Source organism: Triturus cristatus, chromosome 11 (assembly GCF_964204655.1).
Source record: "Triturus cristatus chromosome 11, aTriCri1.1, whole genome shotgun sequence".
Lineage (NCBI taxonomy): Eukaryota > Metazoa > Chordata > Amphibia > Caudata > Salamandridae > Triturus > Triturus cristatus.
This window is the reverse complement of record NC_140594.1, coordinates 531474256-531496705: the sequence shown is the minus strand read 5'-3', so window position 1 is coordinate 531496705 and position 22450 is coordinate 531474256. Positions and strand designations below refer to the sequence as shown.

Below are 22450 nucleotides of genomic sequence, written 5' to 3'. Positions count from 1 at the left end.
AATTCCAGAGAGAGAGGAATTATAGAAGTCTGTGAGGTCATGTACATCTTTCATGCCTGCTTGCGGAGTCAAGGCAGTGTTACCTCGGGTTGATGAATGTTTCTGTGGTTCGTTTTCCATTGTTTTGTTTTCTTGGGTTGGTCCCACTTTGGGTTGATAAAGAAGACCAGTCACATGTGATAATGGATTGCAGTGTGATGGTGTTCCTTTTAGATATGATAGGGTCCAGTGTTTCACCCTTGTTGTTGGTAGGCCTGTTGCAGAACTGGGTCAGATCGTGGTCCAATAGGAAGGTTTTTAGACAGTTTACTGCATGATCGTTAAGGTTAGACCAGTGGAGGTTGAAGTCTCCAAGGAAGATTTGGATCGCTAGAGGGTCATTTTTGGATGTGATGATTTCCATGAATTGTTCAATGAAGGACAGCCTGTCTCCAGGGGGTGGCAGAATGTATGTTTTTTGCAGACATGGCTGGTATTGCTTGAGATGTTGATGCAGAGATATTCACTGGAGGGCAAGGTGACGGTTTCTGATTGAGACAACAAGAGTGATTTTCGGTGTATAAGAGCTATTCCCCCACCCTGTTTCATTGTTCCGTCCAGTCGAATTAGGTCATGGCTGGCATGAACTAGTAAGTCAACCATAGGAGTGGAGAAGCAGTTTAGCCAGGTGTCCGTGAGGATAATGATATCAAGCTCATGTGTTAGGATGAGATCTTAGATATTGGTGTGTGTTTACTAGCTGATCTGCAGTTGAGAAGTATGAACTTTTATTACAATAAAGAGGAAGCGAAAGGATAGATTGCTGGAATTATTTCTTTTTTATTTTGTGGTACAATGTCAAACAAATCAAAACAATGATTTATACAGCTCATAAATAGGTAGAGATATAGTTAATCATCTAAAAATACTCTCTATTAATAGTTAAGATGCCATATAAAGGAAGAAAAGGGAAGAATAAAGCTATTAAGCTCTGCCAGGCATCAAATACCCTGGAGAGAGTCCTTATACCCCCACTGAACCTTCTTTTCTCCCTCAAGAACTCGAAATGTCACCAAACTCCTTTGTATTGCCGGACACCTAAGTGAACATCCTTTCCGGTTCTCGGACCTTGCTCGTTTTTTCCCACAAATCACGAGGTCAGACCTCCACCTCTGAAGTATCACGGACTGAGCCACCAGCATAACAATATATAGCAATTTCTGCGTTTTATTGGCATGCATCCTCCAAAGCCAACATGTTGTTTTGCGGTAGTTGGATCCCCAACAGGGTTTCTAAAAACGTTTAAATCCCCTCCCAAAAATGGCCATGTTTTCTACAAAATCAAACGAAATTGGCCCACCCTCCACCATTCCGAAACCTAAAGCACTGAGTGGGATAGTTCTGATTTCATTTGAGTAAACATAGGGGGCGCGACATACTAGTCATTTTGTAAAATACTACATCTTGCAGAAATTGGCCACCTTCAAGATTGAGAAATTAAACTTATTGATTCACTGCTAATACCCCATCGATATTACCACATCCTCATCCTAAGTCTGCACTGTCGTGGGACAGCAGACATCGATTCAATTGACCAGACATCGATTCAATTGACCTATCTATCTGATCTTCGAGTTTTCCACCAAACTTAGTATCAACTCTTTATTTAGCATCTCTCTCAGATCAGTCTTACGTAGTACCATGATTAGAGTTCTATGTGCCAGTCATCTTGTTTCAAAGATTGCCAACACTTTACCTCACTCCACTCCTTCCATCTGTCAACCTGTTCAAAATCACCCAGTTTCACAAATCCATTCCTGCCCCATCAGGTTACAGTAGCTGGAGTCATGGAGACCCCACTCTCAAGCTCTAGCTGGGTCAATGGAGTTACCAAATTCACATAAGGAATATCAAAAGCCTTATAGAACTGTGCTCTTTTTTTTACTTGGTCTTATATTGTGCTTTTTTGGGGGTATTTAACAAGTCTTGGCAACTCTCTAATTTGTCATTCTTCCAACGTCAAATCCACTAATTCATTCTAAACAGTGACTAAATGGAGCATTTGTCCTAATAAATCTGGACATATACTATTGTGCTAATTTTTCACAGTATGTCTTGAAGCAAGGGAAGGCTAGCTCCTCTTCCACCGTACTAAGATATAAAGTGTGTAGTGCTATCCTTGGGCTGGCTTTGTTCCATAAAAAAGGCATCATTGACTTTATTGTAACAAAGAATTTAGAATAGTGCATTGTGCTGCAGCAAATAAAAATTTAAATAAGGGGAGAATTGGCAATTTAATTAAGGGAAAACGTCCCAGCAATGTAGGAGGAAGTTACATCCATTTAAAAAATACATTTACAATATTTTAAGTCATATAAATCTTTCACATCGTCCCAAAAATTGACCGCCTGATATTGCTTGGGGGCATGAACGCAGGCTCTAAACTACGGAATAAGTTCCGCAATTTGGAAATTACTCAGAATGACATCCGTTTTTGCTCCATTTAGCTTGTTCCCTCCGAGCAATTGAAAAGCTGAGAGAATATCCGGCACCCTTCTCTGCCCTTCTTCCCTATGATAGAGCAAGGGGACCGGTGCATGAATTGACATATTATGAATTGCTATTGCCAGGGGCTCAATAAAGAAAGCAAAGAACCGGCGAGAGCGGGCATCCCTGCCTCGTTCCACGTCTTACCCTCACACTCTACTGAAATTCTCAAAGGATTCAGCCAGAGTCACTTTCTAATGACATTCTAGTTGATACTTTTGACACACTTGCACCAGCTATTTGCCCTCCAAAACACAAAAGAATTAATTTTTTTTGCAAACTCAGTTGAGCTAATAGTCCCAAATTAATTGTGGTTTACTATTACTCTCCAGTAGCCATCTTTCATGAGAATCCTTTTGATTGTGTAACATGCTATTTACACCCCATTAGTTCCTAAAATGATTAACTACATTTTCAATTATAATTTTATATGCTGTATTAACTTTCTCAATTGAGAGTTATATTAATTTTTCTGACTGTTTACTGTCCACTAGTGTTTTATTAAAAAACAGAATGTGCAGATACCCATATGCCCATTCTTTTAAATGTATGTGGTGGATATGGGCCACCTGTGAACACTTAAAACACATGCATGCCAATATTATGTGCTACTCAAAAAGTTTGGCATTTGCCGACAAGAACAAGAAGTTGTTTAAAAGAGGATGTCCGCCTCCTGGCAGAAGGATCTCCTTCCATACCCCTGCCCCATTACTGCTGCACACACCAAGAGTGGTTCTCCTTATAATAAAGCAGTGGAGGAGCCATGCCAGATGCTCCTGCAAAAAATACTAAGCAAACTACAGGCCTGTCCTGGAGCTGCCCTGTGAAATCAGCGAGGATAGTGAGTAAGAACTAAATTGTGAACCTGTGTGGCTGAGGTGTGGTTGGGTCCCCTGCACAGGCTTTTCAGGGGGAGGAGACAACTAGCTGGTGCCGGCTGCTGTGGGCAGGAGGAGGTTACAATGAGGCGAGGGTCGCATTTGTTGGTTGCATAAATGATTAAGGACTTTGTAAACATATGAACCAATTGCAAATATAGTCAAGCCAAAAGCTTTAAAAATGTACACAAATTTGTCTTTACAGAGGAAAAAAGTTGTGCTCTTTAGGTTTCACGTCTGCATGCAGAACCAGGAGGCTTAGCTCCCCTACATACAACACCCATGCGATCTTGTGGACATTAAGCTATGACAATCGCGTTTGAGGAAGGCAGCAAGAACACAGTTGACTGGAAACGGGATTGTTGTACTACTGCTCTTGGACCCCTCAGCTGCTTTGGACTTGGTTGACCATGTCACAATTATACAAAGACTCTACAAAGCCAGCATAGAGGGGACTGGTCTCGACTGGATCACATCCTACCTTCAAAAGAGAACTAATGTCATACTTCCCTCATCCAAACCGTACTTTAAAAAATATGGGGTCCCTCAAGGCTCAGTCATTACTGGCATCGATCAATGAATTCCACCTCAGATGCTATAACAATGCATTTGAGACACAAATAATCCTCAAACTGGAAAGCCCCAAAGACATCAAAAGCTCACAATTTTTCAGTTGCCTCAGAGCTGGTGATCAGTGGATGACATTGAGCCATTTAAAATTGAATGCTTCCAAAACGGAAATACTCACATGTGGAGATTGGAAAAATTATGAATCACTCACCGCCTGATTTGAGGTTCTGGGAACTCCGCTTATTGTATCTAAGGAAGTAAGAAACCTCAGAATTACCATGGACGTCAAAATAGCAATGAATGCCCAAGTGGACAAACTAGCAAGATCAAGCTTCTTTACTATAAAAAAAATCTGCAACACATCTTACCCCATTGAAGATTTCCACACAAGGTCAAGGCTACTATCTCTCTTGTTCTGTCTAAACTCTATTACACCAATAGCCTTTATCATGGGTCATCTGTAACAACTATGAAAAGACTACAATGGATTCAGGACTCTCCTGCTAAACTACTCTTACATATAAAGCCACAAGCCCACATCTCCCCTGCCTTGAAGGCCCTACATTGGTCACCCCTTGCCAGAAGATGCACATTCAAACTGCTTTGTATCACCCACATAACGATACATGGAACAGGACCGCTCTTCATCACAAATAAAATCGAATACATTCAACAAAGGAACCTCCGTTCTAAATTGGCACCTCGCCTCAAAATCTCACCATACAAGAGAAAAAACATAGCTGGCACATACTTCTCTGTTTAAGCAGCCAAACTATGGAACCCTTTATCCCCAAACATAAGATCCACAGGAAAACTACCTTATCTTCAGAAGACTACCCAAGAGTTGGCCCTTCCTCACATAACAACCATACGCAAACATAAATGTACAGATTATCCTGATGTATATAACCATATATTTTGACTATATATGTGTGTACTTAGATGTTTATACCTTTCTATAAACGTGCATTTTAATTGTTTATAAATATATAGATGCAAGTTAGTTCTTCTTACAAAATACTTATGGTTATATTATTCTATGTTTAACATCTATTTAGGTCATTCCATAAATAAGTACATTTTTACCATAACTATTTATCTACAATTGCTTCACTATTGAATGATTTAAAAAAAAAAAAAAGATTATAAAAACTAAATAAGCTTTAAGTACATCAACACTTGAAAGTGAGTTTATTAAATTAACTTAAATCTACATATATTACCTTCCTTATACATACATACCTTCCATGTACTTATGTATCTTTATATTTATTACTTTGCTTCTAATTCTGCATCTCCAAATGCACTACCCTATATCTCTCTCAATATATCCTCAACCTCCACTCTCCGACTCATTCCAAATCTCATTCTACTACTCTCTCCAATGCACTACCCTATTTCTCACCCTATACCTCTCTCAATATATCTTCTACCTCAACTCTGACTCATCCCAAACTCCATTCTACTACTATGATTCCCTAAATAACCCTTTCTAGAGTCTTCCCTCCTCTACCCATACTTGCGTCATCTCAAACCTCTTTTAATATGCAGATCCCCCAAACAAACCTTCCCAAACCCTTCACTCCGACTCTCTACCCCTCCACCTCCCCTTTACTCATCCCAGACCTCCTCCTCCTACTACTATGATCTCCAAGACACACTTCCCTTCCCTCTTCTAGCCCTCCATTATTCTTTTCAATCCAACTAACAGACACCCATGTAGTTTTCAAATTAATTTCATATGTCTCTATACTAATTCCCTCACTAATCCCGCTTGGGTTCCGGAGTAGCGCGCTACCTTCCGAAAAGCGCTTCTACACCTCATCAGGGGTAGCAAGCGTTATAAATAGTGAAAACCCTTTCCTCTTCTTTACCTCCACTATCTTTTTTCAATCCAAATAACAAACTCACATATCCACTACTCAAATTAATTTCATCTCTCTCTATACTAATTCACCACTAATCCTTTTTGAGTTCTGGATTAGCGTGCTACTCACCGAAAAGCACTGACACCTTGTCAGGGGTAGCAAGAGCTATATAAATGCAATCACAGGCCAGCCATGCACTGGAAAGGTATGACCACGGAACCCGTTGCTTAGTTGAGTGTTGTTGAAGTGGCACGCCCTGTACTGCGACTCCACCATTTGAAGTCACAGGAGCACTGTGGCATAATGGGCAGGAATTGGAAAGGGGTGTACACACCAATCTGGGGTACTGAAAGCCATGTAAGCAGCAACCACAGACCACATGACTGATCTCGGAGACAGTGACTGTCTACTCTACGCATTAGCCTCCAAAGTACATAGCACTAAGGTCAGTGCCTTGATTCCGCACAGCCCAAGAATTTGGCAAGCAGTGCACATTTAAAAGAGAACTGTGCTCGCCCTATCCTGGTTTTGAATTTGCAAATGGAAGGCAGATAAGCAACTCAGCCCATTTTAGAGAGGCTTAGACTGATGCCAAACCTCTTCCCTGGGCCTGCCCCAGAGGTGCTATTTTATTTTTAAAAAGTGCTTGTAGGTGGCGCCTGCCTGTCATGGACGCCTTCCCGTGAGGCTCCCGATGCCGGTCCCCGCGAATCCGCCTAATCCCCTCCTAGACTGCCCTGGCTGACCACGATCCGGGCGCTGGGGTGTGTGAGGCTGCCCTGCTGCTCCACACCGGCTCTTGGGACGCTGTGACCGCCGGGGGCCTGCCTGGACGACGCGCAGCCCGGCCCTCGAGGGCATGGTGGGAGAGGTCAAGGTGGACGTTGCTCTCCTCCTACAAGATCTGCGGAATGCCACCGCCCGCATTTCCGAGGCCGAGTCCCGGATATCCACTGCTGAGGATGACATCCGCCACCTACAGGACCAGGTCCGGGAGTTGACCACCCACTCTAAGGAACTACACCGCCGGGTCGAGGATGCAGAAAACCGCGCTCGGCGCAACAACCTGCGTTTAGTGGGATTTCCGGAGGGAGTTGAATCGGGCCGAGCGGACGATTTCATGGAGCGATGGTTCCGGTCCTGGATGCCGGCGGACAGCCTATCTCCTTCGTTCGTGGTGGAGAGAGCCCATCGCTCCCTGGCCCCCAGGCCCCCGGGTGCGCCCCCCCGGCCGTTCATCCTCAAACTCTTGAACTTCCGCGACCGGGACGCCATCCTTCGCGAGGCCCGCTGCCAGGGTGCCCTCCACTACCAGAACCACAAAATCATGCTATTCCCGGACTACACCCGCGAAGTCCAAGAGCTGCGCCGCTCCTACACGGAAGTGAAACAAAAGATGCGCTCCCTGGGACTCCAATATCAGCTCCAGTTCCCGGCCCGCCTCCGGGTCGTCTTCCAGCACAAGACTCTGTTTTTCGATACCCCACGGGCGGCCTGGACCTGGTTGACGGAGGAGCACCCCCTGCAGGGCTCTGGGCGCGGATCGCCTACGGGTATGCGGGGGGGACGAGGACGGCCCCGGACATCGAAGACCCGTCGGCGGCACCGCACATTACCCCGGGAGCGCACAGCGGAGGAGGTGATCACCACGCGCTCTGGGAGAAGGTCACGCCGAGGGTCGAGAACCTCCTCTGCCTCCTTGGCCGCACACGCCAGTCCCGGGGCAGATGGACGGCGGACCGTGCCGCCCCGGCTCACGGGCCCTGCAACTCAACCAGCCGAACAGGTGGACTCTTCGGACCTCTCTCGCAGTCCCAACATTTGACTTTCTTTGCTTCTTTTTGGGGGAGGGGGGGTGGGGGATGCCTGGACGGGGGTGGAATGCTCCATTATCAGTGTTGCTCTCGGCCAGGGCAGGTAACTCAGGTTTGAATTTATTTGCATCAGGGGTCCACTAGTGCTCAAGCCCAAGCGTTTTAGCTTGGTGGTTCTTCCATTTGGTTCGGGCGACAGATGCTTCCGTTTTCGAAGTGTAGGGTGGGGGGTTGGGGTTGGTTTGGGGTTGTTTCTTCCCCGTTGGGAAGATTTTGTTGGTGGGGGATGACTCCCTCTTAATTGTTGTGCTAAGGTATCATGTGCTGTTTGGCCTGCTCTCTTGCCCGATTTCCCGTTGTCCTTCCTCTCTGGGGACCTGCTCAGACGCGCCTCTATTGGCCCCCTCTTCTGTCCTAGACCATGGCTGACCCACCTGTCCCTAGGGCCGCCATGCGCATACTATCCTGGAACGTCAATGGTCTTCTGGACCGTTTTAAACGCATGGCGGTCCTCAAATATGCGCAACGCGCCGAGATTGATGTACTCCTCCTCCAGGAGACTCACCTGCTGGGTAACAACTGCCCCTTCCTTGGCCGCTACGGCTATGACAGGGTATGGCATTCAGGTTTTGCACGGGGATCCCGAGGAGTGGCCATTTTGCTCCGCAAGTCCTTCCCCTTTGTCCTGACCCGGGTGCATTTGGACCCCCAAGGTATGGTAGTGGTGGTTTCTGGCAATCTGGAGGGGCGGCCCCTTACCCTGACGTCCCTTTATGCGGCGCCATCTCTCTTGCCGTCGGCCCTCTCCCACGCAGCGGGTCTCCTCCCGACACTCCCGGCGGGCTCCCTCATTCTCGGCGGAGACTTCAACGCCGTCTATTCGCCTCACCAGGACTCGACGGGCCCGGTCTCCCTGTCCCGCGTCGCCCGCGCAAAACAGCTCTCATCCTGGGCTGAATCGCAAGGTCTCTGCGATGTCTGGCGGATCTGGCACCCGCAGGCACGCCAATACACCCACACATCGGCGGCCCATCACTCCCATGCCCGGATCGACCTCATCTTCGTACCATCCACCGACTGCGCGGGGGTGCGAGATGTACGCATTCTTCCGAGGGGCCTTTCGGACCACTCGCCTGTGCTCCTCGCTCTCGGTCCCCCACCCCTCTCTGCCCGTCCGCTGTGGCGTCTGAACGCCTGGTTCCTCCACGACAAGGCTTTCCGGAAGGCGGTCGGGGGCGAAATCGCCGACTATTATTCCCATAACGAGGGCTCTGTCATCTCCCCTGCCGTCCTGTGGGAGGCCGGTAAGGCGACTGTCCGGGGCGCCGCTAAGGGGCATCTGCAGCGCCAACGGCGGGCCCAATCCCAGAAGCTCGCGGAATGCGAAGCCCAAGCCTTGGAATTAGAGCGCAGTCTGGGAGACTTGGACGATGCCGCACGGTCTCGTCGATTGGCCTTCCTGCGGGAAGAGATTCGCCTCCACTCCCTGGAGGCGGCGAAGATTCTATGGCGCTCCTCGGTGGCCCGGGTCTACGGCTGGGGAGACAAAAAGGGCACTCTTCTCCACCGACTGGCGACCTATCCCCGGGCGGGAAGGATCATACCGGCCATCGCGGACCCAACGGGTGGTATCCACACAGTCTCGGTGGCGATAGCCCAGGCGTTCGCCGACTATTATTCCCAGCTGTACCGCCACAGGCCGTCCACGCTCTCCCTCGAGGAGTTGCTGGGGACGACCGCGGCGACGCTTCCGCGGCTGCAGCCTGAGGTTTCTGAGACCCTTGATTCACCGATCGAGCTGCAGGAGATCGAGGAGGCCATTGGCCGCCTGGCGCCTGGGAAGACCCCGGGACCCGACGGGTTCCCCCAGGAGTACTACGCTCACTATCGTGAGATGCTGGCCCCGAGGCTTCGGGACCTATTTGCAGCCGTGGTGGAGACGGGCTCGTTCCGGCCCGAGACGGACACAGCAACCATAGTTGCCCTCCCCAAGACTCAGCCTCCCTCGCGGTCCTGCTCCGACTATCGGCCGATATCCCTTATCAACACCGAACTCAAAATCTATGCTACGGTCCTGGCGCAGCGGTTGCGCCCGTCGCTTGCCTCCTTGGTCCACCCGGATCAATGCGGCTTTATGCCGGAGCGGGGGACCAGACACTGCCTGCGGCGCCTGCATCTTGCGATGGCGCACCGCGGCCGCCTTTCCCCCTATCTGGCCCTCCTCCTGGTCGACTTTGAAAAGGCCTTCGACTCCGTGGGATGGGCATACTTAGCTGACGTCCTGGAGCGCATGGGCTTCGGCCCCCGGTTCTGTGCCATGGTAGCGGTCCTGTATGCGCACCCGCGAGCCCGTGTGTTGGTCAACGGGGCTCTCTCTCGCCCGTTTCCCATGGGTCGGGGGACGCGCCAGGGATGTCCGCTCTCGCCCCTCCTTTTTGCGCTGGCCATGGAACCCCTGGCGGTGCTGATTCGCGCGGATCCCGTTCTTCGCGGATGGGAATGGCCAGCTGTGGCCCCCGATAAGATTGCCCTATACGCGGACGATGTCCTCCTCTATCTTTCCGATCCAGCGACCTCGGGGCCCCGGGTCCGCCGGATCCTCCATCGGTTTGGCCAGGCGTCGGGTCTCCATCTGAACCCCAAAAAATCCGTTCTAGTCCCGCTACACCCGTCGCGGGAATGTTTCGACTGGCAATCGGATATTCCCCTCCGGAGACTCTCCTTTAAGTACCTGGGGATCTGGGTCACCCTCCTTCCGGAACTCTGCTGGGCACTCAATGTGGCTCCAGTAGTCAACAAATCCAGATCAGATATGCTCCGGTGGCAGGCCCTCCCATTGAATCCGCTAGGGAGAGTCGCCTTATATAAGATGATGATCCTCCCCAAGTTTCTTTACATGCTGCAAAAACACTCCATGCCCCTTTCCGCGCCCGTGGTTCCGGGACCTGGATAAGATGGTGACCAAATTCCTTTGGGGCGGTGGTCGGCCTCGGCTGGCCTTGGATCGCTGCAGGGTCCCCTCCTACGACGGCGGCCTGAGCATGACTAACCTCTACCTTTACTATCTGGCCACCCAACTACTGGTGGTCCATGACTGGTTCTCGGGTGGTTGGGGCGACCCGGCTTATCGACTCGAGGTGAACTGCCTCGGGTTCTCCTCCATCCAAAACATGCTCTATGGCACAACGGTCCCCCTGTCGCTCCCCGACGTCGTACGGGCTCCCTTTCTCGCGCGGCCTTGCGACACACCAGATGGTCGGGGACGTCCACGCAACTCACTCCGCTTTGGCACGGGACGTGGCTGCGGGAGGTGGTGGGACTAACGGGCTTTCGGCAGTGGGATCTTCTCGGTATCTCCTGTCTGGGCGATATATGGCGTGGAAGCCGCATGTGTTCCTTCCAGGAGCTTCGGACCCGCTTCTCGCTGCAGCCTTCTCAATTCTACCGCTACCTTCAATTGCGCCACGCGGTTCGGGCTCACATCCCTCTAGATTCCAGACTGCCTTCCCATAGTCCGCCTGAGGCCCAGGTGATGTTGGGGTATCTTGGGAAGGGGGGCATATCCCGCATTTATAAATCCCTGATTAACAATACACCGGTGGACTGGAGCGGGCTAAAACAGCGATGGGAGGCTTGGGTGGGACCCCTGGATGAGGCAGACTGGAGGGACGCCCTTATGGGCCCTCGGTCGCTCACCACCTCCGCTAGGCTGCGGCTTATCCAACTCTATTACCTCCACACTGCCTATCTGACCCCGGACCGCCTGTATCGTGCGGGCCTCCGCGTGGACGCCTCTTGCACTCGCTGTGGGGTGGTTCCGGCAGACTTTTTTCACATGGTGTGGTCTTGTCCCCGTCTGGAGGACTACTGGGCAGCGATCGAAGCCGAACTAGCGGAGGTCCTGGGTTGGGAGGTCCCCCACGAGCCTAGAATGGCCCTGCTGGGCATCATGGACGGGATGGACGGGTCCCGTAATGAGAAGTACTTCCTCACCACTGCCCTTATGGTGGCCAAGAGAGATATAGCGGCAGTGTGGTCACAGCCAGACCCGCCCAGAGTGGCTACCTGGAGTAGAGGGGTGGATTGGTGTGCGGCCCAGGAGCGGTCGCTATACGCTGCACGGGGCTGCCCGAAAAAATTCCGCAAGATATGGGGGAAATGGTTGGGGGCCTGTTTTGAAGGGTGGGAGCACAGAGGGTGGGGACGGAGGATGAGAGGGGACGGGAGGGTTTTTGCAATTGCCTGTTGATGCTTTCCTGATTGCAGATACTGATGCCTTGTTCACTGCACTGCTGTATATTATTCTTGATATTGTTCTTTATGCCGCAAAACACAATAAAAAGAAGTTTATCAAAAAAGTGCTTGTAAATAAAATGCACAAATTCGTAAGAATATTAATTTGAAGCAATATACACACAAATAATTCGTAAGAATATTAATTTGATGCAATATACACAAATTGTCATTCCATAGTGCAACAAATGCTATACAACACTGCAAATAAGTCCTGTCACACATAATTAACTGTAGGTGCCAACACCGGGCATCATCAGCACAAATTAAATTTAATATTTTTTCTTCAACTTTAATTATTGTTCATTTGTTTGGTTCGTGCATATAACACTCACACCGTTGCACTGTGGCTAAGGCTAAGCTATCAACGTTGAGCCAGGTTACTGGTGCTAAAACCTATTTGATTCTGGAGTGTGCTCTATTGGGCACTGTAGAAGTGCAATCGGAGCTCACATCAATGTGTTGGGCTGTTACCTTCGCTTGTCAATGCAATTTCTCAGAAGTTCAGTGATTGCTCAGTTTTGGGAGGAGGCGATTAGTGGCATGAAATCGGAATCCAATCCCATGGTTTCATGGGGAAATTGCTCACACATTCAATGAGTATTAGGAAGTAGGATCACATGGAAGCAAGCTTTCGCCTTGTGATCTTTACTCATCCTAAAGAATGCTCAACTCTGTTAGCACAAGTGGCAATTGTTAAAGCGAGACAGGCACCATTGAGAGAAATGGCAAGTATCCAACAGGTTTGCAGAGACATTTAGCCCTTGGTTCTGGAGTCTTAGTCAGGCAGTAGTGCCTTGGGAAAAGCATGGGCTGTACTGCATTTCCTTGTGCTCCAAATCTTATCCTGAGCGATTTCTGGGTCAGATGTATCCCATGTACGAGAAAGCAATACTGTCTCTTCCTGGCAGGCCATGGGCCTGAAAGACTTATTTGCACAGCAGATAAATCATCTTTAACCCTGAACATGCATGATAACCTGGTGGAAACTGATGTGGCTTTCTAGGTCTTTCCTATGCAGCGCATGCGCTCTCTCTTTGAAGACATGGTGTATCTACAATATGGGCTTGAAGCACCGCCCATCTTTTAAATTGGCTCCTTTTATTGCCCTTCATAAATGCCTACTTTTGTTTGGTGAATATGCTTAATAGTCCCTCCTTTTGGCCTTTTCTCACCTTTCATGAGGACCGTCTCTGTTACATGTACCATTTCACTTGTCCCATTATAGCAACTGGTAAAGGAACTTTTTTTACTTGCCTAGGAGCAGTCCACACAAGGGCGCGCTCTATGCTTTCCCTTCTCTAAGCTAATGCCATAATTCTTATCTCGCGTTTGCTGAACATGCGAAGACTGAGATCAAATTTCAGATGTGGTTACCCCGAATGAGCGCATTTATTTTTCTTTATCTACATCTACTCGGTCCTCTTCCTCCTGCCAACGCACCCTAGCAATCTGTTGCCTGCTTGTTTCCTCAGTCTCTGCTTTTGTGAAAAGGTGGGTACAGGCTCCAGGATTTCCACACACATCAAGCAGCAATGAATCATTTACAATGGACATTTCAAACAGCACTTGAGTGACACTTGACTCTAGGGTCTGATTCGCTCCTTGCATTTGATTTCATCATGAGAGAAGCATGAAGCAGAACAATTGCAACTGCAGGTTTCTTAGTCTGATTACAATTTCCTATTAAAAATGCAAAAGAAAGCTACGGTGAACCCATTTACGGAAGGCAAACTCTTTGGCCATCTCGTGATAGCCTGGTGTGACTGTGCAACGGGCTGGCCAGATGGCATAGCGATTGGATCTCCTGCATCTTACATAAACATGAGTGACACACAAATAAGAAGCACCCTAATGAACATAGCGTGTTCAGCTGAACTCTGCACCATCCCAGCAGCCAGAGCGAGGACTGTCTGAGTTTCCTGTCTGAATAGCTTTCCAAGAAAACATGTTTTGCTCACTTCATGATTTATTTTAGTTTCTGTGAAAACTCTGGAAACTATTAATTCATCTTACACCTTTTACAACAGCGTCACTTTGGAGAATATATTTATCAATAAAATGCAGGCTATAATTTAACAATTACATTGGAGCACCATTGATTTGTGCATTTATAGTCCAAGTGTACTGCTTACTAAAGGAAGCTAAATTTGATATGTTCTGGGCAGATCAGCTTATTGTTGGCTCTTATGTATTTATGTAGTTATACGTGTATACATTTCCTTAATATTTTATTTCTACAACCATGTACCCCTACGATGCAGTTACATTATTTCTTCTGTCGCAAAAGAAACCTTAGAATGGAGTGACAGCTTATCATTTTAATACTTAACCTGTCAATGTTGGATTTCTGAGATGCTTGTGTTCTGTATCCATTCCGTTACAGAAATCCTGGCAATTACTTTGAGTTGGGCATGCACATCTTTACATGTCACGAGTTTAGGCTGAGTAGCTTTTAAAAACCCAGTGCTGAACCGTCAAATTTAGTCCATCTGAACTTAAATCATGTTTGGCCTATTTATGTTGTTTACTTGCCCCTGATATTGTATGTCATGTGCTACTAAAAAGACTTTGGTAATCTGTGGGACTTATGTGAGGAATTTCAGTGGGTTAGTGCACTTGATGCAAAAGTCATTGTGCAACCTGTAAGCCCCAGGAGCAATTCCTTAGATAGAATGGTATAAATTTCAACTGGGAATATACCAACTGATAACTGCATTACGGCACCATTTTACTCCTAGACCCTGAGGTAAACTGCAAATGCCAAACAAAATATTTACTCAGTCTCAATGTGTATAGAATTTCAAGTCACCTATGTGGTGCATGACATTTTGAAGTGTCTGTTGTGTTTTAACTGTAGAGTCAATCAGTAGCCATTAATCATGTGCTCTTTAGCTCCCTTAAGATGCGCCCAGTAGACGTCACTGCATTCCTCTCAGGTCAAATGGAGTTGGCAACAGCACACCACATAATTAAACTTCACTACATAATACTCCACAACACAAAATACCACTCCACATATTTAAACTCCATGACACACAAACCAAATCAACATAATCCCAATACACTCAATACCACATAATTACTATCCACATAATTCCACTGCATACCATGCCACATAATTCCACCACACAAATCCATGCCACAACTAACTATTCCAACCCAAACCACATAATTCCACACCATAATATATAGGTAAAAAACAATTACAACACTAATAGCTCTAACACTTGTATCACGTTCTTTTGTAAAACACGTGCTTTTGCCTTAAGGCATCTCTGTCAATTACAAATCATGCTTTAAATCCTGCTTGGAGTTCACTTTGTAGGCCTTATCTGTTAGCTTTTCTGAATGTAATGTATTTTGTTATTTGTAAAACCTTTAAAAGGTTTAAATAAACATAGCACACAAAATGGAATTTAAACAGTTACTATTGGTGTGGGGGGGGGGGGGTGCTTTTAAAAAAAAAAACTTTATTATAACTTTTCATAGTGCTGCACAGAAGTCACACTGCTCTGCAATATAGCTTAAAGTTTTTGACAAAGCCAATAGCTCTGGCTAAACACATAAGGTCCCAAAGGTGAGACCTATTGTATATGCCAATGCTTGTTAAATATATTCACATAGTCTTGAGGTAAAATGAAATTCGATACTGGAGAAATTCAGGAGCCATGCCACCGGAGAATGTATGCTGGGTTGTAAAATCATGTTGGGCACACTGAATAGCAGATTATTCTTGGTTGCCTCATTTAGCCTTACATTTGGAATGTGAACCATTGGTTAACAAATTAATTAGTCAAGTGTTTTGTAAACAAACGTAATGGCAAGAAGCCACCAAGACTCACGTCATCTAAACTTGCAGAACCATGAAAATGTTGCCCAGACTGTATATTAGTAAGTCAACAATTCAGGTCTTTCAGTTTTCTAAGGTTGTTCATAATCGTTGTGTTTTCTGCAGAAGTACAGAGTTCCCAAACGTTGTTGAGTGAAAGGACATTAAAGGCAAGTGGACAATCCCCAGTTCCATCATGTTGATGTAATATTGCCTTTCAAGACACATACTGTGTAGACAGGCAATCATTTATTTATTTTATTTTCAGTGTTATTCACTCTTTGGCAATTTTGACATTGCTTCCTCATTTCTTAATGAGTTTTCTTTGCTCATCTAAACAGACTTGCTTTCAAGGTGACCACGGCATACGCTTCAAATTTACCAAGCTTGGAAACAGTAAGATATGGCTCTTATGGTTGAACATAGGTATGCTCCTTTGCTTTCCGAGTAGTATGTTGACCTTTACCCTTTCGCCTCAATTCACAAGCTGTTTTCAGGATCCTGAACGCATTGCTTGAGTGTTTGCTCCAGTTTTAGCATTAATTATTTTACGTTCTTATGAGCATCATATTGTAATAGCAATTTGATTACTTGTAGTGTTCATGCCTGAGTGTTTAGTTTAACAGAAGGCTTTTGGATGGTAACACTGTTACTGTAGGTTGACAGATATCTGCCGGGGTGTAGGTTGTCCATTACATTGAAATGATTCTTACTGATAACGCGTTTGGATACAGTTATGCAGATGAGAACCGAAGCACCTAGCGGTATACAATGCAGGGAGGGAAAACACTCAGTAAAGGCAGAATTTGGAGTTCTCTTTTTTTCTTTTTGAACTACCTGTAAATTAGTGGGTTTTGAGGTTTAGCTTTTCATGGTCTAGCACAGCAAAACACTTTTTTTCTTACTTTCTCGGCTCCAGACAGTGGGACTTCTGATTCAGAGAGGAAAATTAAATATTGGAATTATTTAGGGAAGCTAGCAGCCCAATAGAAAATATAAAGAAGAATTAGAAATTAGCAACTGCACACTTTTTGTTGCATGCAAACTAAAATATAGGCATGAAGTGTAAACTCCTTTTTCATTTTAAATGTAGGTGTCACCTAAAGGTATCATATAGCTATGTGGTGTCAAAACCTACTGTGGACAATACCAATACCTAAAAATTAGCCCATTGATTACCACACATTTCACGTCAGAATGCTTTTTTTCTGAAATGAATGAGAAGGGTATTTTTTTAAATCATTAAGAAAATATATATAATTTGAGCTTTCTCAAGCACAAACCGTAGTTTCTGTGACAAAAAGATACCCCTCATTTTGTTCATTTACTGCAGTATCCTCTGTAGGAAATGCCTTTCAGTTTTACCTTTTGATTTCATCAAGATGGAGTTCAGGGGGTCCACACTTTTGTAATAAAGACAGAATGCTGGGGCTCTAGTTGTTAATTAGAACACATTGGGAATCTGCAGTGGAACACTGGGGAATTAGCAGGCAGGCTGCTACTGTTGAAGAATACATTTTATTTCGAATATCAGCATTTAGTCTCATATAGCTGAGAAAGACAGTGCGAGTACCATATTGACCATGTGATATTTTTTTCACAGCAATCTATTATTCATTTTACTTTTTTGTAGTGTTTATGTCACAATGAGAATACAAATGTTGTGCTCTTTATTACGTGCTCAATATTAGCACAATATTGTGCGATGTTTACAGCGTTTAGACAGGTAGTTCATCTTTTTTTGCAGTAACTAGCTGCATTTATATGACACCTAAAATTAGGAAATCATATCACGTCTAGCGCTTGTTTGTTATTTTTGTATTGGTATCAAATTGCTGTGTTGTCGAACAGCCTGTCAAATGCTAGAACATTTAGGATGAATTTTAGCAATTTCTGAACCAATTTTAACCTGTAAATTATTGCATTTGTATTGTGTCTTCTGTAAGTGTATTGTTTTGTTTTATTATTAATATGATGACTGTTGTAACCTATTGGTATCTTCCTCCTTGTTTCCCCACCTCCTGTTCCTGCCTCCTTGGTACCTTCCTCCCATTGTCCCAACATTCTATTTCAGCCTCCCTGGTTTTTGGTCAGTACTCTGAAGGACTGGGATTGAGTTGGACTGTATTGGTGGTGTACCGAATAAAGCTTAAAATACTTACTGCTTTTGACTTTGTAACACTGGTGACGAGCGCTGTGTGGGGGCAGCTGCACCACCATCCCCAGCTGTTTTCAGCGGTATCCAGTCCCGTCCAGTCTGCATTTCGGCTCCTGTCAAAAAGGGGTGTACAGTCCTGGGAAGCTGGAGAGAAGTTCACGAAGGTAGCGCTAGCTGTGTGGAGCTCATCGAGGTAGTGAAGCCGTTGCTGTGGACTGTCTAAACTCTGTGCTCCGTTTCATGTCACAGCGTTATCCTTCCTGGCATTTCGGTGTACCATCCACGCCGGTAAAGTGACTGCTCGACTGCGCGGCGCCTAGGGGTGATTGGATGATGTGGAAGGTTTATTGCTCACCATTACCTGTGCGTGATCAGTGAGCTATCTCTTTGTGAGGCGGGCACGTCCTTCGGGAGAATTTCCGCGTGGGAACACTGCGAGTCTGCCGGCGGTGATTCCGGTCAGCGGAGTTTCTCCTACAGCTGTGTCATGTGGTGAGGAGCTGTGCGAGCGGCCTACAGTCTTGACAACATTTCTACCGTCCTTAGTCTGCCCCAAGAGAATTTGTGGAATTGAGGTGGGTTGAATTGGCATTCCCTGGCCGCCATCCTGAACTCTCCCTCAGTTATGGACAAGCGCCCCGTGTGGCTTACTATTCCAGTCAGCACTTTCATCAAGTTGACTGAAATAGCAGATTTCTTCATTCTCACTTTCGGCACATTCCCTGAAGGAATTATTCTCTTGAGCGGTGTGTCTTCGTGGTGCATGCTGATACGCACAGCTTATCCATTACTGCCTGTCAACAAATTTGGAATTGATTAAGTTACTGCCTATTGAGAGACACAGCCTATTCTTGCCCATACTTCGCCATATATTCTCTGAAGCATTTTTCCTTAGAACAAGAGATATATTACAGTCTTTGAACATGCTGATGGGCACAGCTTGTTTTTGTTCTGCCTGTCTACACCAGCTAAATTGGTTTGCTGCACGCTGATAGGCACATCTGATATACATAAATTGTACGCTGATGGGCACAGCTCAACACACAATGCCTGTCAACGTCTGTGATGTACTCTATGCTAATGCACGCTGATAGGCACAGCTTCAAACGCTATTCTGCTGATTTTGCTATAAAAGTGTTTCAAGGTGACAACACAGCCACTCTTAAAGTTCCGAGTGCTTTAATTGCTATTCTGCCTATTTTTCTATAAAGGCGTTTCAAAGTTACACGGTAATAATCACAGCTATTCTTTATCCGGAGTGTTTTATACCACAAAAAAAAAAAGTTAAAGGGAGCCTACATTAGATAGTACGCCATGGCTGCGCTAAATATGGCATTACCTCCGCCCTTTCTAAATGAAGAAGGAGATCCTACAATATCGTGGAAGGATTGGAGAGTAATATTTGAATCATACTTGATAGCGATAGGAGGAGAAACATTTTCGAACTTCAGGAAGCAGCACATTTTACTGCATAATCTAGGAGTAGAAGGCCGGAAGATTTATAATAACTTAGAAGGCTCTGACACAGAGGGTGAAGGAGGAAGTGAAGGAGATTTCAACATTTACCTAGCTACAACGAACAAACTGGAGAAACATTTTGGGAAAGCGATAAATGTAGTGCTGGAAAGGCCCAATTTTAGTTTAAGAGCTCAAGGTAAAAGTGAGAAGGTTAAATCTTATATTGCAGCCTTAAAAGGGCTATCCAACACATGTGAGTTCGAAGGGCTAACAGAATCCCTCATTAGAAACCAATTGGTCAGATACATGAACCATAAAATTCAAGAGAAACTATTAACAGGAAACCCTGATCTGAAACAAGCAGTAGAAATAGCTTTAAGCATTGAACACACAGCTGAGTGTATAAAAGAAATAAATGTAAGCGCAGAGTCCAAATGTCATGAAGTAAATGCGATTAGTAAACAAGAATCGTCAAAGGAAAAAGAACTGAAACAGAAAAACCTTATAAGCACGAATTCCAAAATTAAGTGCTATAGGTGCGGAATCCCAGCGCATTTAGCCAATAGTCCTTCTTGTCCAGCAAGAAATGCGACATGCCACAAGTGTGGAAGGAAAGGACACATAGCCAGAACATGTTATGAAAATTCAAAGAAGGTTTCTCTGATAGAAGCAGAACCCATACCTGCAGAGACCAAACTGGTGTTCCAAGTAGAAGATAAGGATAGTATGGTCAACTTTCCAGAATGCACTATCACAGTGGACAATAAATTGGTCAGAGTCTTCACCGATTCATGCTCTCCATATACCTTGTTAGACAGTAAAGTGTCTGAAGGGTTGTTTCCTAACAAATTAGGAACTCTCGAAGAAGCGGACATTAAACCCAGAGGATATGGAAGGGACCCTATTTCCCTGCTAGGGATGACCACTATGAGAATTGAGTATAAAGGTAGAAGCACAGTAGGCAAAATTTATGTATCTGAAAAAGGATCCAATTGAATTGGGTGGAAGCGTCAAAAAGACCTAGGTATGAAACTCGATCCCAACAGTTGTGATCAAGTTCTTTTAGTAGATAGATCAGTTTGTGGCCAAGCTATCTGCGAAGAATTCCCTGAAGTATTTACCGATAAATTAGGTCTATTTAAAGATTATCAGCATTACATAAAACTTAAAAATAAAGCCAAGGCCACTATCCATAAGGTGAGGCCTATTCCACATTTAATGCATGAACCCTTACAGAAAGAGATAAATAGACTACTAGAGTTGGGAGTCATAGAACCCAAAGAGAGTTCTCAATGGTTATCTCCCATTGTAATTGCGTCCAAAGCGGTCAGCAAGGAAGTCAGACTTTGCATTGATCTGAGGGACCTAAATAAAAATATTTGGGTAGATAGGCACCCGCTACCCAGAATACATGAAGTCCTTACTCTCATTAAAGATGCTAGTCATTTCAGTGTCCTCGATTTATCATCGGCATATCACCAGAGTTACATCCTGATTGCTGACACCTGACCTCATTCATTACACCCTTAGGAGCATTCCAATATCTCCGAATGCCTTTCGGACTAGCATCAGCTGCGGCTGCTTTTCAAAGAATTATGCAGCATGTGCTCAAAGACATTCCAGGAACACTGTGTTTTCAGGATGACATCTTAATTTTTGGCAGAGATGATCTCGAACACAATGACAGGTTGAGGATTACCCTACAAAAGCTGAGCCAAGCGGGTCTGACATTAAAAAGGGATAGATGCCAAATAGGAGTAAAATCAGTAGAGTACTTAGGGCATACGATTTCCAGTGAAGGAATCAAACCCAAAATGAATCTGGTTGAAGCCATACTTGAAGCAGCTGCTCCCACCAATGTAGAGGAATTGAAATCCTTCTTAGGACTCTCAGAATATTATTTAAAATTCATTCAGAATTATGCGAGTAGGGTGGAGCCATTGTGTAACCTTCTCAAAGCCAGACAACCATTTGAATGGAAGGAAGACTGCCAAAAGGCATTTTCAGAAATTAAAACTTGCATTACCAAAGCTCCTTTCCTAGGTACGTTTGATCCCACAAAAACTACCCATCTCTCCACAGATGCCAGGAATAAAGGGTTGGGAGCCAGTCTTACACAAAAGATAGGGAACACGGAACAAATGATAGCCTTTGCCTCCAGATCATTAAAAGGTGCCGAACAACACTACTCAGTAATTGAGAGAGAGGCGTTGGCTTGTTTTTGGGCTGTTAACCATTTAAAAACATTCTGTGGGGGATACCTTTTACTATCAAAACGGACCACAAGCCTCTCACTTACGTATTCACTACCAAAGGTTCCACCAGATTGACACCCAGGATATCTAAATGGATGATAGGACTGGAAGGATTCAATTTCAAAGTGGAATATGTACCGGGAAGAGACAACGTAATAGCTGATTTTCTGTCTTGTGCCCCCATAAATGTAGACTAACATGAAAGAGGAAGGAACTGATGTAGTGGTGCTAGAAGTAACTGGGTTGGAAAAAGAAGAATGGGAAAACCAAGAAAAACTTGACAGTACAACTGTAGCCCTAAAAGAACTCATCAAAAAAGGGTGGCCTGACCAAAGGAACATGTTATCTGACCCGGTTAGTACATTTTGGGAAGTGAGGCATGAACTAAGCATAATTAATGAAACTATCGTGGAGAGAAAATTGTACCTCCTGAAGGAATGAGAGACAAAATCATTATACTAGCGCACATAGGACATCTTGGACGTAGTTTGACTAAAAACAAAGTAAGGAAAGAATACTGGTGGCCAAGTATGGACAGAATGGTGGAAAATGTGGTCAAGAACTGTGTAGACTGTGCCAAAACTGACAAAACTCTGTCAGTAAGAAAACCTCAGTTGTCCCCGGTTGAAGTTCCTAACCGTCCATGGTCCAAACTGGCGCTAGACATTATTGGACCTTTAAATCTCAGACAAGCTAGCGAACGTTTCATCCTTTTCCTCATAGATTATCACTCGAGGTGGGTGGTAACCAAATGGGTAAGCATCATTGATACCAAAAACCTTATCCAATTTTTGAAAG

At 45.5% G+C, this 22450-nt stretch overlaps 1 protein-coding gene across 3 annotated transcripts in view; it reads right to left on the bottom strand.

The window, feature by feature from the left end:
* LOC146784525 (factor in the germline alpha-like) overlaps positions 1-22450 on the bottom strand; it is a 270799-nt gene that overhangs the window by 28186 nt on the left and 220163 nt on the right. For 2 of the 3 annotated variants that reach the window (XR_014970444.1, XM_085633430.1), the window contains exon 5: positions 4186-4223. The exons of the other annotated variant lie outside the window; for it this stretch is intronic. Coding sequence is in view for 1 of the 2 variants with exons in the window: in XM_085633430.1 (XP_085489556.1) it covers positions 4215-4223 (9 nt within the window). In the remaining variant the exon portion in view is untranslated. The remainder of the gene's footprint in view (positions 1-4185; positions 4224-22450) is intronic. 3 annotated transcript variants of the gene reach the window in all.